The sequence below is a fragment of the Eumetopias jubatus genome, unplaced genomic scaffold (genome assembly GCF_037043125.1).
Source record: "Eumetopias jubatus isolate StellerSeaLion01/CBP00866 unplaced genomic scaffold, mEumJub1_p1.0 scaffold_5, whole genome shotgun sequence".
Taxonomy (NCBI): Eukaryota; Metazoa; Chordata; class Mammalia; order Carnivora; family Otariidae; genus Eumetopias; species Eumetopias jubatus.
Window position 1 is genome coordinate 23,647,994 of NW_028274811.1, and position 17,407 is coordinate 23,665,400.

At 32.9% G+C, this 17,407-nt stretch overlaps 1 protein-coding gene across 1 annotated transcript in view; it reads left to right on the forward strand.

Moving 5' to 3' along the window:
• Window positions 1-17,407, forward strand: part of ADAMTS19 (ADAM metallopeptidase with thrombospondin type 1 motif 19) — a 250,726-nt gene that overhangs the window by 109,570 nt on the left and 123,749 nt on the right. Inside the window, exon 8 of the mRNA XM_028103681.2 lies at window positions 2,559-2,664. Coding sequence (XP_027959482.1) covers window positions 2,559-2,664 — 106 coding nt within the window. The remainder of the gene's footprint in view (window positions 1-2,558; window positions 2,665-17,407) is intronic.

Consider the following 17,407-nt stretch of genomic DNA (forward strand, 5'->3'; position numbering starts at 1 on the left):
CTCAGGTCATGATCTCAGGGTCTTGAGATCAAGCTGTGCATCAGGCTCTGTGCTGAGCAGGGAGTTTCCTTGAGATTATCTCTCTCTCTCAAATAAATAAATCTTTAAAAAAAAAAAAGGTATCCTAGTCAGTGTAGTAAGGTACAGAACAGTATGGAAAAAATATACCAATATAGAATGGAAAGAATAATATAGAAGAGGTAAGAATTAAGAAACAGGTGATAATACTGTTTTTGGTGGGAACAATATATTTGAAAGGGGTACAGGAGAAGAAATGTAAACCTTATTAAAGTGACTAAATTTGATATGCACCGGTCCATACAGCAAAGACACATAACATGATGACAACCGCATTAGCTGACTTTTAATCTGCATATGGTGATAAGATTATTGTAGTTGTGAAATACAGGTGCATCCTAAGGGAAATTTGTACCAAATAATGATCTTTGACAGGGTAATTATAGTTGAACTTAATTTAGTATTTTTGTATTTTGTATTTATTCTCATTATATACTTTTTAAATTTTTCAAATGTGCAAGAGAATTATTAAGAGAAGGTACTTTTGGTTCACTCTCCTTCACTCCTCCTTCCTTCCGTCTTTCTTTCCTTCCTTCTTCCTTTCAACTATAACACAAGTTCAGTCACTCTCATATCTTTGTTTTCCATATTTTGTTGCATTAATAAGTGAATGACTTAGCTCTCTGAAAATTCACATTATGGTAAGAATCTCTTGAAGTTTTTATTTGATTTGTTATTTAATGGACTAGATAACAAATACGTTTTCCTCCTCCTCTTTTACTCCCTTTCGTAACCGCTTTGTTTACCCCTACCTTCGTCTTTCCTTCCCACCATATCTTGATTTAACCCCGGAGTAATTCCATTTGTGTTAATCAGCTAAATGAAGTAGTCGGCCTTATCACCTGTCTATTCATCCGTCCATCCATTCATAAGGAAGTAATTTCGTTTACTTGTAGATTTTATATTTCAATAAAATATTTCTACGTATATAGATAAAATAACATCTTTACATATTTCATCTCTTGGCCATTTCTTCCTATAGTTATGTTTTTAAAATAGTATGTTTACACTATATTTTGCTTGGAGAATGTATCTTCATTTTCCTGGTAGGCCAATGGATACCAGGCCTTGAGAGTAGTAGTTGAAGATTTCAGATGTTCCATTTTCAATCCTCGAACAAGGCCTCTGTTCAAACCTGTGTGCTTCAGTCTCGAGTCTCTGTGGGGTTCTACCATAGTAATAAAATCCTTCTCCCCTGTCATTTGGGCTGTGGCTCCCCTAAATCATTGCATATTCTTCCATGAATCTTCTATATTTCCAAAACAAGGGCAAGGTGATTTATTTACATCTTTAAAAAATGTAATCATTTCATAACACTATTTTTTATGTTTCTGAAGAGAGAAGAAAAGTCACAAGCAGTCAGCTAACCATCTTTAACTAGGGATCACTCTGCACTAAATTGTAACTAGCAGGAAAACAAACGTTAGTTGGAAGATGGAGTCAAAGTTCATTTCAAATCCTCATTCCATAATATTTAGTAGTCATGTGATCTTTGGCAAATCATTTCACCTTTGCAGGCCTTAATTTCTTCATATAATGAGTTTAAATGTATTTTGTAAGGATATGAGGATTATGGAACATACATATAATTCAATAAACACTAGATATTACTTTAATAACCTTTGTTTTTTGAAAATGCATTAAAATTTACATTTGGAAGGTTACAGTTCTTTGTGTTAAATGATATTTATTCAGGGATGTATCTTAATTAGTAATATAGTACATAAATCTTTGACTAAGGAATATCGATGATTTTACATATTGTCTTACCACCGATTTAAACCAAAAGATCAAATATCTTACTGCAATTGTTGTCTTAGATAATATTTCTTGATAATGATATTGATATTGATAATGATAATGATAATTTCATTATCATATACTCTGCAGTTGGACCATCTTGTTAGCAAAAAATGTTCAAAGGAAATACTTCTCAATATTCCCAATATCACAGGTCGTTCTTATTCATATTAGTTAAAATGGTATTTTACAAAACAAAATTTCCAAAATTTTATTAACTCACAATATCAGTGTAAGTTCAAGAATGCCATACATATGTAGTTTATTTTATTTTAGGATATTTCTCTGAAACTAGGTCCTTTAGAAGAATTGAAAAATATTTAACTTAATCATTGCTTTTTGATTTACATTTTCAAAGTCGTGTCCATTCATTTATCTTACATGACAATGACAAGTGGTATTTGTAGAATATATTCTTAGAGCATGCGTTTTGAGAGTTGGATAATTGATCGAATAATTTAATCTGAAATATGAAATTGAAAAGAATATTAAGAGTTTATTGAGTGACTTATACATACACAATTTCCCTTAAAATTCCATTTATAAGGGCTAGATATCATAGTTTAATATTGACATTATTTGAATGGAAAAACCATCATTTTTCATTTCTTCTACTGATGCCTAGCATAAATATTTACATTTGAATCTGACATATGATAATTCATGTGTATGTTTTCTAGGTATAGCTTATTTGAGTGGAATGTGTAGTGAAAAGAGAAAATGTATTATTGCTGAAGACAATGGCCTGAATCTTGCATTTACAATTGCTCATGAAATGGGTCACAAGTAAGTAAAAATTCTGGCTATGCCACATATTAGCATATAAATTTGTAATTTGAGTTATTGAATTACATTCATATATTTTGTATTTGGGGGGTTAGGGTTTTTTTTTTTAATTTAGGGAAACAAAAAGATGGCGAGTATCATCTAACTTAAAGTATCTTCACTAAATCAAAAACTAATGATGTGTACTGTATGGTGACTAACATAACATAATAAAATAAAAAATAAATAAATAATAAAAAATGAATAGAAAAAAACAAACTTAATAGCAGGAACTATAAATAAAAAAATAAAATAAAGTGTCTTCTGAACACTGTAACCATTCCTGATTCTTTGAATAAAATCTTACTACATTATTAACATTCACATTAGGACATTCATTACATGGCACATGATTCATTTCACTACACATTTCCAAATGGTATAAACATGGCAATAAATCATGACAGTACAGAGTTATTTATTATTCAAATGTTCAAAGAAAACACTTAGTACAAATAAAAATACTTCCAACCTATAATAGCATGTTTATTATTACCTGATACAGAGTAAAGAAATTAATCTGCATGGCTTGGAGTGAGGTATTTGAAAGAAACTTCATCTGATCACACAGTTACTATGTGATGAACAGTAGGTCTCAGGAACAGTTCTAAGTACTTTACATAGTTTGGTTCATTTAAAATTCAAAATGCAAGGATCTCATTTTACAGATAATGTTAAAAGCAATCATAATTAGTAATAGCAACACTTATATAGTACTTACCATGTGCCAAGACATTTCTAAGTGCTTTATATATCCTCATAACATTTTGGGGAGGTATGGCTATTAGAGTACCCATCTTACAGGGGAGAAAACTGAAGTATGGAAAAGTTACTTTGTCCTCCCAAAGTTATGAAAATAGTAAGTGTTGGAGGAAGGATTTGAACTCAGTCCATTTAAATGAAGTCATACTGTTCTGCATTTTTACATTAAGTTATCTGCTATCTCTGGGCCTTTGATCCCTCAGTAGTAAAATGGGGATAATACCTGTGTTATGAGTTTGGTCTGGGATTCAGATTATGTAAGAACAAGGACATATTTACAGGTAGTATATTATAGTAGAAATGGTGTGGAGTCAGACAGAATTTTGACTGTGGCCTTCCCTGCATGCTAGCAGTATCAGCAGTACATATGAAAAGTATTTTAATTGGACTCAGATTTAGTGGTCCTACTCAGGGAGGTGATCTTTATGGAGGCCTCTTTGGTCAAAGACATATTTAGTTTGGCTGGTAGTGTTTAAAAGTTTGAATCAGTTGCCAGCATTAAAAAGTATAAATTTGACATAAAAATTCAAATTTCCAGACCTGGCAACACTAGACCTATAGTCCCATATGGCAGCCATTCCTTGGAGCTGAGTAGCGTCTATACCCTTTAGACTGGGCCCATCTTTCCCAGCTCATCGCAGGCTGCAGCTCTATAGTATTGTAGTACCGGACCCAGCTCACTCTATTTTCATTATATGCCTGGACTCGGTAGACAACTGAGTAAATTGAGCCATGGACTTTGATTGGTATGAGAAAGCTCAAAAGAAGAATTATATAGGACATAACAGTGTTTGATTAAAATAACTTTTTATTCAAATAAACTGAAGTATAGAAGAATGATCAAGTTATAATTATATAGCTCAATGAGTTCTCAGAAATTGAGTATGACTTGTGCCCATAACTTATTCTAAGAAATAAGACATTATCAACAGTGGTGGATTTTTGATGTCACTGTTTTTAAATGTGTAAATATACTTTCATTTTCTCCCATGCAGGCTTTCAGTAGTCAGTTTGTAGTGTTCTAGAATACAAAGTGTTTAGTTGTTAGTCAAAAAAGAAACAAACAAACAAAAAAGATAAATAACACTTTAAGATCATCATCCTTTAGGGAAAGTATGCCTTGCAATAACCTAATTCAGTGTTCCACTCCAGGAATGATAGGATTTAGACTCTTAATTCCAATATAATTTTCATAATTTAAAGATATTCCAGTTTAATCATATTAAGGAAAACTATGTACCTTATTTGAACAAAACATACTGAAAATAATGTTTAGAGGCAAGAAAAAGTTGGTATTAAAAAATTTTAAGACCACAAGGGCAAATTCATCATAATTACAGTTTTTAAAAGTTAAATGCTAATTTCCTAATAATATAATTTTCACTCTTTAGCTCTGTATTAACAGCATGGTATACAAGCAATTTCAGTATATTTTTATGAAACAGGCAAGTAACCTCAATAGTAGAAGGTTCACTTTATGAAGCAATCTTACTTTACTTTAGTATATGTAAAATAAATTTCTTTAATCTCTAATGAATTCTAAAATGTAGGAAAAACACAAAGGAACCTGCCACAATGCAAGTTACTTTATTAACATGCAAAGGCTTGGTCAAGAACTTCCAACTACTTAAAGAACTAAATGATATAGTTTAAGGAAAGGCCACTTGAGCTTTATGCGGTAGAAACACTGGTTTATGACCGGGCACTCAGGTTGGAATGGCTAAAATGGTAGTAAAATATTATTTTATTTGACTTTTATAGAGCTGTACCCAAAATCAATAGAAATGTGCCAAAGGTAGGGTAATGCTTGATGGATTAAGACCAGGACATATGATATATATTGAACTACTTAGTTACTAAAAAAATCCTCCTTACTTGTAAGCAATATTTGTCTCAAAAGTAGAGGCTACTGTTCTTAATGCTACAAAGTGGGATACACTAACAGAATAATTGTGTCTTTAACAAAGAACATACAAACAAACAGGAGAGAGGTCATCTGTATAAATTATATCATCATCAGTGTAAGATATAAAGCACAATGAAAGAAAGATGTAGGAAAAAGAAATAAACAATGTTCATACACACATAGCCTCTCAAATAGGCAGTTTTCACAAACGTTATATAATTATATCTATGGATCCTATGTGTGCATGCACACAAATCAATAGAGCTCTTTTACTTAGGGATATAATTAAGTCAACTACTTAAGTGAATTGGTTAAATTCTTATTTTTTGTCTTTTCTAATTTCTTTTGTTTTTTGAAAATGGATCATATAATTCTGCAAACCACAATTTTAGAATGGCAGAATGATTCCATTTACACTTGCCAATTAAAGAATGCCTTTGTAATCACACATGAAATGTTTCTACATTGATTTGGGATGAGTGTGTTTATGTTTGTTACCTTGAATTTGGGTTGTAGAATTTCCCGGAGAAACTCCACATATGGCTGGAAAAGTCAGTAAGGGCCACCAAGTAATAAAAATCGAGGCTTAAGGGTGAGAATTTGAGTAATTGAAGAGAACAAAAAAATACTTTTTTTACTATTTCAAAGGAATCTTAAATGTAAAAATGTATCGAATTTTCCTTTGGGAAATTGCCTAATAAAAAATTCTTCTAATTATATACAAAAGTATAGATTAGTATCCATAGCAAGAAAGAGGAAATAAATTATTTATTCCAATGTTTATGATTCTTTTTCAAAATTATTTTCCTTTCTAAACAATAGGTCAAGGGGTTGTGATTTTTTTTCTTATAACCAAAATTTTCAATAATTGAATGTTTTTATTGGTATTAAATGTATTTATATCCATGAAATACAAATGGGATCTTCATTATTTTACTGTGACAGAAGTTAAAACTTTATTTTTAAAACTTTATTTTTATAAATAATACCTTAGGAAATTATTCATGAATTTGATGGAGTTTGTTGAGTGCACATGTATGTACATATGCACTATGTTTTATGTATTTTACATGATCTTTATAAACAATAATTTGTTAAAGTAAGAAATTTTACTTTGATTTCAAGCCATTCTTTATTACCGATATATAGATTGTGGTTAGATTACTGTGTTTGGGGAGTGTTCCCAAGACCACCCTCAGGTTCACTGATTCGTTAGCAGAACTCACAAAACTCAAAATAGCCACGTTACTCAAATGATAGTTTATTACAGTAAAAGGATTTAGATTAAAATCAGCAAAGGAACAGGCATATGGGGCAGGATCCAGGGAACATATGGCACAAACTTAAAGTTGTCTTCTCCCAGTGGAGTTGTGCAGAATGAACTGCGTATTAGTTCTCTAAACAATGATGTATGAAAACACACACACAAAGTATTGCCAACCCAAGAAACCAACCTGGGATTTGGTATCCAGGGTTTTTAATAGATGGTAATGTTGGTCGTGGAGGCATGACTGACCACCCACAAGGCAGACCTTCATTCTCCATCCCCTCCAGAGGTCAAGCTGGCCAAGCCCTACCCCAAGATCATATCATTAGTATAAGCTATCTGGCTTGCCCTAGGGCCCCCAGGTAAACAAAGATATTCTTATCACAAAAGATATTCCAAAGGCTTATAGGTTACCTCCCAGGAGCTGGGCAAGGACTAGACCTATATGCAGGTTTTAGATGACCCAAACTTGCAGAGTTAATTTTTTACTGCATAATTATATAATATTTTTTAAGTTTTAAGACATCACATTTATATTAGATTGCTAAAACCTTTCTAATAAAAATAATAATGTCTTCTTTTATTAAAAGGTATTGCACTAAATACTGTGTATTCTTCTATAGTACAATTTCATAAAAATCTGGAGCTATCCTTTGTGATTATTGTCTTTTTATAGATGAGGAAACTGAAGCTAATAGAGACTAATTTTCCAGGAGTTCTTTTGATATCAAGAGCATTCTTTTTTAATCAAATACATTAAGATTTCTCTAGTTCTCTTAGTTAATGTAATCCTGTTTTTTCATGTTTTTGAACTGCAAATATTTTTAGTAGTCAAATGTTATTTTTTTATTATTTCTTTAACTTTTTACAGTTAGAAGGGCCTCCTCATTCTAAAATTTAAAAAACACATTTTTGTCTACTTGTTTTATATTTTCTTCTCTCTCATTCTTCTCTCTCCCTTTTTCACCACTGAGCACTAGAAGACCACCTAGAACTTATTTTAGTGTATGTAGTAAAGTTCTCTCCATTAAATTTGATTGTTCATTAACTGCTCAATAAATTATCTTACTGTTCAAAATGTGGTCTCTGATGATGTAAGGGCTATGCCAAAATACAGCACATTGCTTGCTTCATTGAAAAAGTCTTGAAATGAAGAAAGAAAAAAAAAAGAAAATACAGTCCGCTAAATTCAACTGTGTGCTTAGTGATATAGCTGATTTATATTGTAATGCCAGCTATGTAAAAAAGAGGTTTTTTTGTAAATTTTTACAAATTTATATCTTGCTTAGGTTTCAAATTCTTTACCATAAGCCAATTTGCTTTCATCATCTGAAATTCTACAGCAGATAGTGGTGATCTAAGCCAAGTTGCATTCAACATACTCAATGTCAAGCTAATGGGGTTCTGTTATAGTTGGGGGGTTTTGTTTTGTTTTGTTTTTCTTTAAACTGAAGGAAAACCTGTTTGGGGCTTCTAAACACTAAAGAGAAAATTTTGGCTTAGACTAGTATTCAGTCTGGTGCCAAACTTCCAATGGACTTCAAATCCACCTAATAGGAGTTTTATCCATAGAGGCTATCCTAATAAATTAATCCTTCACTTTGATCTATTCAGTGGTCTTAAAATTTCTAGATACAAATCTGTAAAAAAGAGTTCATCTAATGGCAGCCAGGGAGGGCACAGACCACACTCTGAGTAGCCCTGCCACATAATACTTATTCTAAGTTAGTGCTACATTGCAAGTCATGTTTGAGTTGGTAGAGAGCCCAGTATTTTTATTTTTAGCCTAAAAGGTGGTCTGTAATTGAATTGTATACGTCTGTTCTCATATATTTGTGAAGTACTTTTAGCTGTAAATTCTGCGACACAATCCTTTGCCAATAATACAAGTTGTTTTTTTGTACAAGTAGCGGTGTTTTAGATTGTTTGGTTTCATATATATATATATGTTATAACAAAAATGTCAATATATTATATGTATCATATATACATAATACATATATGCATATGTAATTTATATAACAAAAAATATAAATTTATATACATATCACATCCTTTTTTCTTTATGGTCATAAATAATTCAATCCTCTCTGTGAATTCCAACCAAAAGTAAAATAGCCTCTCATATTGGATAAGCTCTTACTAAAATTTATCCCCAGGTCTTAGATATTGTAAATATATAAATTATCAGGGAAATAATAGTTTTAAAGATAATTGTTAGTAACATAACCATATGAGTGTTTTTCTGACCTTGCTAAATCTGGAGAGTTCTTGGACAGCAAAACTACACTGACTTAGTGCATCGAGACCAAAGACTTTTGCTCCCACCTGCAGAAGGTAGTAATATTAGCTTTATCTTAGAGAAGTTGATTGCCAAATCTCACACAGCTAATTAAGTGCCCACATGGATGCTCAGAGTCAAGCTGTCCAAACCAGAGTTCATGTTTGTTAGTTACTGTACTATGTCACAAATCCTGAAAGATACTTTTTTTAAAGAGAGGAAGAGTGTGTGCGCTGGTGGGGAGGGGGAGGGACAGAGGGAGAGGGAGAGAGAGAATTTCAAGCAAACTCTACATCCAGTGCAGAGCCTGTTGTCGGGCTCAATCTCACAACCCTGAGATCATGACCTGAGTCAAAATCACATCGGTCTCTTAACCAACTGAACCACCCAGTGCCCCCTGAAAGATACTTCTAAGTACCTTAATGTTACTCAGCTTACTTGTGGGCTAGCTCTGCATTATCTGTCCCTACCTTATCTCTTCAGCCATACCTCACACTATGCTCCCTCTTATTGTCAGCACTGCAGCCATATTATTATCTCTTACTGATCATAATTCATATGCCATATCAATAACCATTTCCTACAGGATGTGTTCTATGTAGGTTAGTCTCTCTAGTAAACACTTAATGGCAGTATCTCCTTATAAATGAACATTCATTCATCTGTTCAAAGGCTGTAACCTCCAAGAGGTAATGAACCATGCCCGTTTTTTATTATCGTGGGATTCCTAATGCATTTGCTAGTGCTTGGGACATATTAAGCATTCAGTAAATATGTATAAAATAAGTGAATGCTTTAATATAGTAATTTTCTTAGTAAAATATTCTTATGCATAGAATGTCAATGAAAATTTGTTAGAGAAAAGATGCTATATGCACAGAGTGTTTAGACTGTTTTTAATATTGTATGAAACTTTTAATAAGTTATCAGGTAAAGTTTTATAAAAATAATGTTGTGTATTTGTAAATATACCCAAGACCACATGGAGTGAGCCTTTATTCCATTATGCAGATACAGAAATGACTCCCCACAACCTAGAGGTGCTTCCCCCCACATCTTCCTATCACAATAATTGGAAGCTCCATCCTTCTAGTTGCTCAATCAAACACAGTGAAATTATCCGTAAGCCCTCTGTTTCTCAGTCTCCACATTCAATCCACCAATGTTGAAGCTGCCTTCATAATATATCCATATTCTGTTTATATCTCACTAATTCTGTTGCCATTCCAGACCAAACCACCATCATCTCTCGTGTGGATTATTACTAACAGGGCTCCAGATGCATCAGCTTCTTTTCTGTAACTCAAAACACCCACTTCAAAGCCTTTGCCTTTCTTTTTTAGGTATCTGCTCAACTATCACCTTCTCAGTGAAACCTTTCTGTTAACATTTCTTAAAAATGTAGACATACCCACAGCCTCAGCTTATGACCCTCTGTCCTCTTTTATTTTTTTCATAAAACTTTTCCAATTCCAACTATATATTTGTCTATTGATCTATCTGTATGTGTATAGTGAATTCTTAACTCCTTAGTTCACTATAATATTCCCAGCATCCTAGAACAATAGTACTTGCATACTTGGCATAGTATGTACTCAAAACTGTATTTATTAAGTGAAGATAAATTTGTTATTTCTAAAAGTGTAGTTTGTGTAACCTCCTGTGCTCTATTGAAGAGCTGAATATACAAATGTACTAATTGTCTGGCAGAAATGAAAAAGAATATTCTTTTTAAGGAACTTCATTGTTATATCTAAGTAATATGTTGGCATTTCCTTTCACATTAAAAATTCACATGAGGATTCACATTAAGATTTGGATTGAGTGGAAGTTGAAAAGACATTGAAGTCTCCCATTCCCATTACAAATGCTCAAAAATCCCAAAAGGAGAATTTTTATATAAATAGCCAGGATAAAGAGCCAGAAGGAAAAACTCACACATGCTAGAGAGGTAGGAATCTTTCCATATAAAAGAGCTGGAATTTCTCATTCACTAGGGGTTAAATCTTGGTACTGGTGGAGGAACTGAGGGTTGAATGCACTCTGGTAAATGGGAGCCGAAGTTTCATAGCCCCTTACATGGCAATATGTTATTTCCAGCCTGCTGGAAGCAAGTAGCTTTCTTCAGGACATGGAATGGAAAAAAGAAATTCATCGAGATCAAACAGATTCTAATTACAGAGCTTCAGAGCATAAATGGACACATTAACAAAACAGTTAAATAACCACAATCAAAGTAGGAGATTGTTGTTGTTGTTGTTTTGTTTTTTGTTTGTTTTTGTTTTTTAAGTAGGTTCCATGCACAGGTGGAACCCAACATGGGGCCCAACGTGGAGCTCGAATTCACAACCACGAGATCAAGAGTCAGTTACTTAACCAACTGAGCCACCCAGGTGCCCCAATAGTAGGAGGTTTTAACACAGCTGTCTTTAACTGTTAGATCAACTGAACAGAAAGATCTCTGTGGAAGAGAAAAGATTTAAAAACTAGAAAGATTGATATACTGGGCAGATATAAAACTTGCAGCCAATTAATAAAGAAAACCTGCTCTTTCAAAACACCAAATGTTTATGAAGAATAAGGTATATTGTTATATTCTTTAATTCTAAACAAGTTTCCTAAAATTAATATACAGATGAACTTTTCTTAACACAATTAAGTTAAACAACCGATAAAAAGAAAACTCAGAAATACATACATTAAGAAATTTATAAGCATACTTTTGAAAAACCCATAGATCAAAGAAGAAAGCATTAGGGAAACCAGAAAACTTTCAGTTTTAAACAATAACAAATATACCACTTTGCATGTTTGTAGCATTGCAGATAAAGCAGCACATAGAGGAAAATTAGTAACTTTAAACACATATATAAAGATTAAATTATGAAATTAATGATCTTAAGTTTTCATATTAAGAGGTTAGAAAAATAACAACAAATTAAAAGGTATTAGAAGAGAGAAACTGCAAGAGGAGGAACTAATAAAATAGAAAAATGTGATGAAAATGAAAAATAAAGTCAAAATTAGATCTATGAAAATGCAAATAATATTAACAAATATAAATTAATTAAGGAAAAAATGCACAATTCATCAGTATTAGAAATGAGAAAAGGTGGTATAACAGATACCAAAGGTATTAAAAAGATACTAAGAAGATACACTGAATACTGTCATGACAAAAATTAAAAGCAGATGAAATGGGAAAATTCTAAGAAAACATAATAGAATGACGTAAAGCCTTATAACCGTCTAAGGAAATTGTGTCAGCACATTAGTATCTTCCCAAAGAAAACACCAGTTCAGACATAGGAATAGGTTCAATGAATAAATAATGCTAATATTAATCTAATTTTTCTAGCAAATAAAGGAACCCCTACAACTCCTTATTTGAGGCTAGTATTAATGTAATATAAAAATCAATAAGGGGATTCCTGGGTGGACCAGTCAGTTAATTGTCTGCCTTTGGCTCAGGTCATGATCCCAGGATCCTGGGATGGAGACCTGCATCGCATCAGGCTCCCTGCTCTGTGGGGAGCCTGCTTCCCCCTTTCTCCCTCCCTCCCTCTCTCTCTCTCTCATGAATAAATAAATAAAATCTTAAAAATATAAAAAATAAAAATAAAAATCAATAAGTACAATTATAAGGAAGCAAAGCTACAGTCCTTTCTTATCTGAGAATGATGCAAAACACATTTTCAAAATAAAGCAACACTGTAAACAAAGTAATACAAGGGAATAAAGTTGGCTTTGTGTCAAGATAGCCAAGGTTATTTGTCATTTAAAAATCTTATTCCCGTTAATAGATTAAAGGTAAAAACTATAGTATCTTAGTAGATGCCTAATAAAAAACCAACAAAATAAAATTTAATGATGTATATTTACCAAAATTGATGGGAAGCATTTTTTTTTTTCAGTAGGCACCAAGCCCAGTATGGAGCCCGACACAGGGCTTGAATTCACAACCCTGAGATAAACACCTGAGCTGAAATCAAGAGTCGGACACTTAACAAACTGAGCCACCCAGGCGCCCCTGGGAAACATCATTCTTAATTGTGACATATTAGAAACATTTCTACAAAATTGAGAAAATCACAAGGATCTTACTACATCTGAATATGTACTGGAGACACAAACAAAGCATGGCAGAAAAATAAATAAGAGCTGTAGAGATGAAAATGGGAGAAACATACCTACTTTAATTTGCAAATGGTGTGACTCCCTATAAAAACATGATGTAATATAGAAGTAAAGTATGGAATTAATTTATGAATTTAGTAAGATTATTAAATATAAGATAAATACACCAAAATCAGTGGTCAGCACAAAAATACAAAATGCCATTAACAAAGAGAATACTATTTACTGTAGCAATAGAAAACACCAAGTACATAGGAATGAATCCAACAAAAAGTATTATTAAATTTTTTTGAATGTGTCAGTGAAAATATACCATGTTTATGGATAAATTTATTCTCTTCAGATGTCAATTCTGTAAATGATTTAGAGATTCATGGAAATTCCAATAAATAGACCACCATAGCTTCTTATATTGTGGTTGGCAAATGTTTTCAAAATTTGTATTTAAGTACAAATAGATAAAATAACCAAAACTTAATTGGAGAACGAAGAGATGCCAATAGAGGCACAGATAGAGAAAGATGAGGAGAATAATGTGGGACTCTTTCCCTAACAGAAATCAAGACCAATTTCAAAAGTATAGTAAAATTCCAATTATATTGAAGATAGCAAAAGATAAAATAAAAATTAAAAAAAGATAAAATACCTAGGAAAATACAAAGGAATGTACAAGACTTACAAAAAGAATTTTTATCCACACAGAGTCATAAAAGTGGTTTAAATAAATGGAAAGACATTTTCGGGTTTGGGATAGGAACAGTCAATATTATAAAATGACAATTATCTCTATATAAATTTATTATGACCTGCCCAAAAATGCCAATATAATTTTCTTTCCTTTTTTTTTAATTAGACATATCAGTTATATATCCCATGTGGAAAAATCAACATAAGAAATTTGTTGTTAAAAAAGAAAAAACAGTGGGGAGGAGAAGGGTGAACTCTATCAGATACTAATACATTTCATAATAGATAAAGCAGTTTGTGTTGGTGCTTGAATAAAGAAATAGGTCAATGAAAGAGAGAGTAAAAAAAGTAAACTTACAAGAAGGAAAAGATGTAGAAATGTAGCATATAATAAAAGCTGCACTTATAATCAGTAGAAAGAAATGAATCATTCAGCCAAAAAAATAACAGGAATCTGGGGTGTCTGGGTGGCTCAATTGGTGAAGTGTCCAGCTCTTGATTTCAGCTCAGGTCATGATCTCAGGGTCATGAAATTGAGTCCCCCATTGGGTTCCACGCTGGGCATGGAGCCTGCTTAAGATTATCTCTCTCCCTCTGCCTCTCTGCCTTTCCCACCTCCCCACAAACACTTGCACTCTCTTTCTCAAAAAAAAAAAAAAATGTATACAAATACAACAGGAATCTGGTTCTATACCTTATATATTACATTAGAACACACCAAAATGATTGTGTACATTGACATTTTTTGTTTTGTTAGCTTTGTTTCTGTCTTTAGGGAATGTCTGTCATTCTAGATACAAAATCTAGAAATATTTAAGGAAAAGTCACATAAAATTAACAACTCAAATATCATTGCAAGGGAAGAAATATAATGGTCAGAAGATAAATCACAATCAGTGAGAGTATTTGCAAGATACATGACAAAGTAATATTTTCCTTAGTATAAATAGAGCTCATACATATCAATACAAAAAATGACAAAAGCCCCATTAGAAAAAAATGGCATCACACAGCTCATGGAGGTCTATCCATGGCTTTTATTTAAAACAAAACAAAACAAACAAACACAAAACTTAGCATCATTCATAGAATGCCAGTTCAGACCACAGCAATTCTCCTTTTGCCTATCAGATTACATAAATCTTATCCATATTTACTTCCACTGTAAGGACCATTTCCTTCCCTTGGCAGGAAAACTCCTCCTGCCTTCCTCCCCATTTTTTCTTACTTTCTTTCAGATCATTTTGTCACAAAAGTACTCTATGGGATAGTTAAATCTCTTAACATATGTTCTCATAGGCTCTCTGTAGTTTTCATTCCTAATTTTTTCACTGTTGTAGGTCTACATTATTTGTATCATTATTTGGTCTCTCAGTGTCTAATTAGATTGTGGTTCCTGAGGACAGGGGCTGTGTCTTGTTTTGTTTTGTTTTGTTTTTGTTTTTGTTCTTTTTTGTGGCTGTTGTTATTTAACATTGTCTAACACTCTTCGTATGTGCTCAATAAAGAGCTATTAAATGATATTTTGATAACAGTGTGAGTATAAAGCATTGGAATGTGTGGGGAAACAAATATTCTTATACATTCTGAGAGGAGTATAAAGTGGCGCACTATTTTTGGAGGCCATGTGGGCAATAGTTTTCCAAATTTAGAGGACTTGCTTGTGCCTACACTTTCAGCTCCTTTTGCCAGCTTTGAGTATAACATGTTTTAAATTATAATTTAATTTGTATTTGTGTTTCCCTGCTTACTAGAATAGTTGAACATCTCACGTTTTTCTGAGTAGCTAAAGTTGGGCCCATTACTTAAAAAACAGGCAGCCAATAAAAGTGATCCTAAAGACGAGAATGGTCATTGTTTTACATTAATAAAGCAATACTTATTTTTTGGCGATTAGCATCTGGTGGCTCAGTACTTTCTTTTCCTATACATAGAAAATGCCCTTTTAAGGTATGTTATATTTTGAAATAGTCCAAGGGTCCTAAAGTTGTGGACAAAACTGTCTTGAGATTGGTATATGACACAGTTTTGTAATTTGATTTTAGCACATTTATGATGACTTATACTTGTAACAGTGTCAAGAAAATAAAAAAGCTCTAGCAGAGTCCTGTATTTTGATAAGTTAAAAGAAAGTGCATTAAGCATATATAATTTATTTACTGATGAAGACTTTCATATGGTAATTAGATTGCCCACTTTGCAATCTAATACATAAGTGGATAAAATTACATACGTGAGGGGAAATTATAAATCACGTCATTATAAAAACACAGAACATTTTTTGATATGGCCAAAAAAATGCTTATGTATTTTTGGGTTTTGTTTTACTTGTTGAACCAGGGGAAAAGACTGGTCTATATTAACTGAACTTTGGCGTGGAGCCCCGGCTTTTCCACTAAGTTGGCAATTCAGGAGTTTGTTCAGAACTGGGAGGATAATGAGGCAATAAATATGCAAAGTTAGCTCCTTGAAGGCAATAAATATTTGGGACACCTGCTAAAGTTTTAAGTATTGCTAGCATACCAAGAATGCAGATGTCTTGTGACCTAACAAGCCTTTGAAATCAATGACATTTGCTTACATAATCTGCTGGAAATTGTGCCTGGAATAGAACCAAGGGTAGGACCAGACCTGCTTCTTCAGATATCTGCATTTCTGTTACTGGCATCAGCTGTCAGTTCTTCAGTTGAGACATCTGAAACATCTTTAACTCTTTCTCCCCTTAATTCCTCTCGTAATCCGTTGCCAAATTTTACTCATTTTTCTTTTTTCTTTTTTTAATTTTTATTTATTCTTTTATTATGTTATGTTAATCCTCATACATTACATCATTAGTTTTTGATGCAGTGTTCCATGATTCATTGTTTGCGTATAACACCCAGTGCTCCATGCAGAATGTACCCTCCTTAATACCCATCACCAGGCTAACCCATGCCCCCATCCCATCGGTCTGTTACTTCTGTCATTCTTCCAGGCTTGGACTATTGCAATACCTGCTTCTTTGGTCTTTACGCTGTAACACTTTATCTTTTGGATCTGTCTCACCCATTAGTTCAGAAATCTTTATTGCCCTTTTCCTCCTAATAAGTGAACTCCAGGTTTTTTTTTTTTAAGATTTTATTTATTTTTGACAGAGAGAGAGAGTGTACAAGCAGGGAAAGCAGCAGGCAGAGGGAGAAGGAGAAGCAGGCTCCCCGCTCAGCAGGGAGCCCGATGTGGGGCTCGATCCCAGGACCTTGGGATCATGACCTGAGCCGAAGGCAGACATTTAACGACTGAGCCACCCAGGCACCCCAAGTGAACTCCAAATTACTTAGCCTTAGATTCATGAGTTTTATAGTGGTTCCTGTCTACCTTTCTCACTGTATAATCCACTTCTCTATTTCATGAATGCAAACAATCCATAATTTTCAAACTTTGTCTTTCTTAATGCTTTTTTCTTATTTCAACTCCTAGTCCCACTGATTTATATCTCTTGCAATTTTAATTATCTGTTAATGGCCAAGGCAAAGGCTATCACTTTTCTGAAATTAGACCTAAAAGTCTGGCTGGAAATATATTTCCTTTTTTAGCTCCTTTGTACTGTTTATTATAAATACCACTTAATTTCTAATATATACTGATATTTACAAACCACTACACACATATCTTACTGAACAGCAGT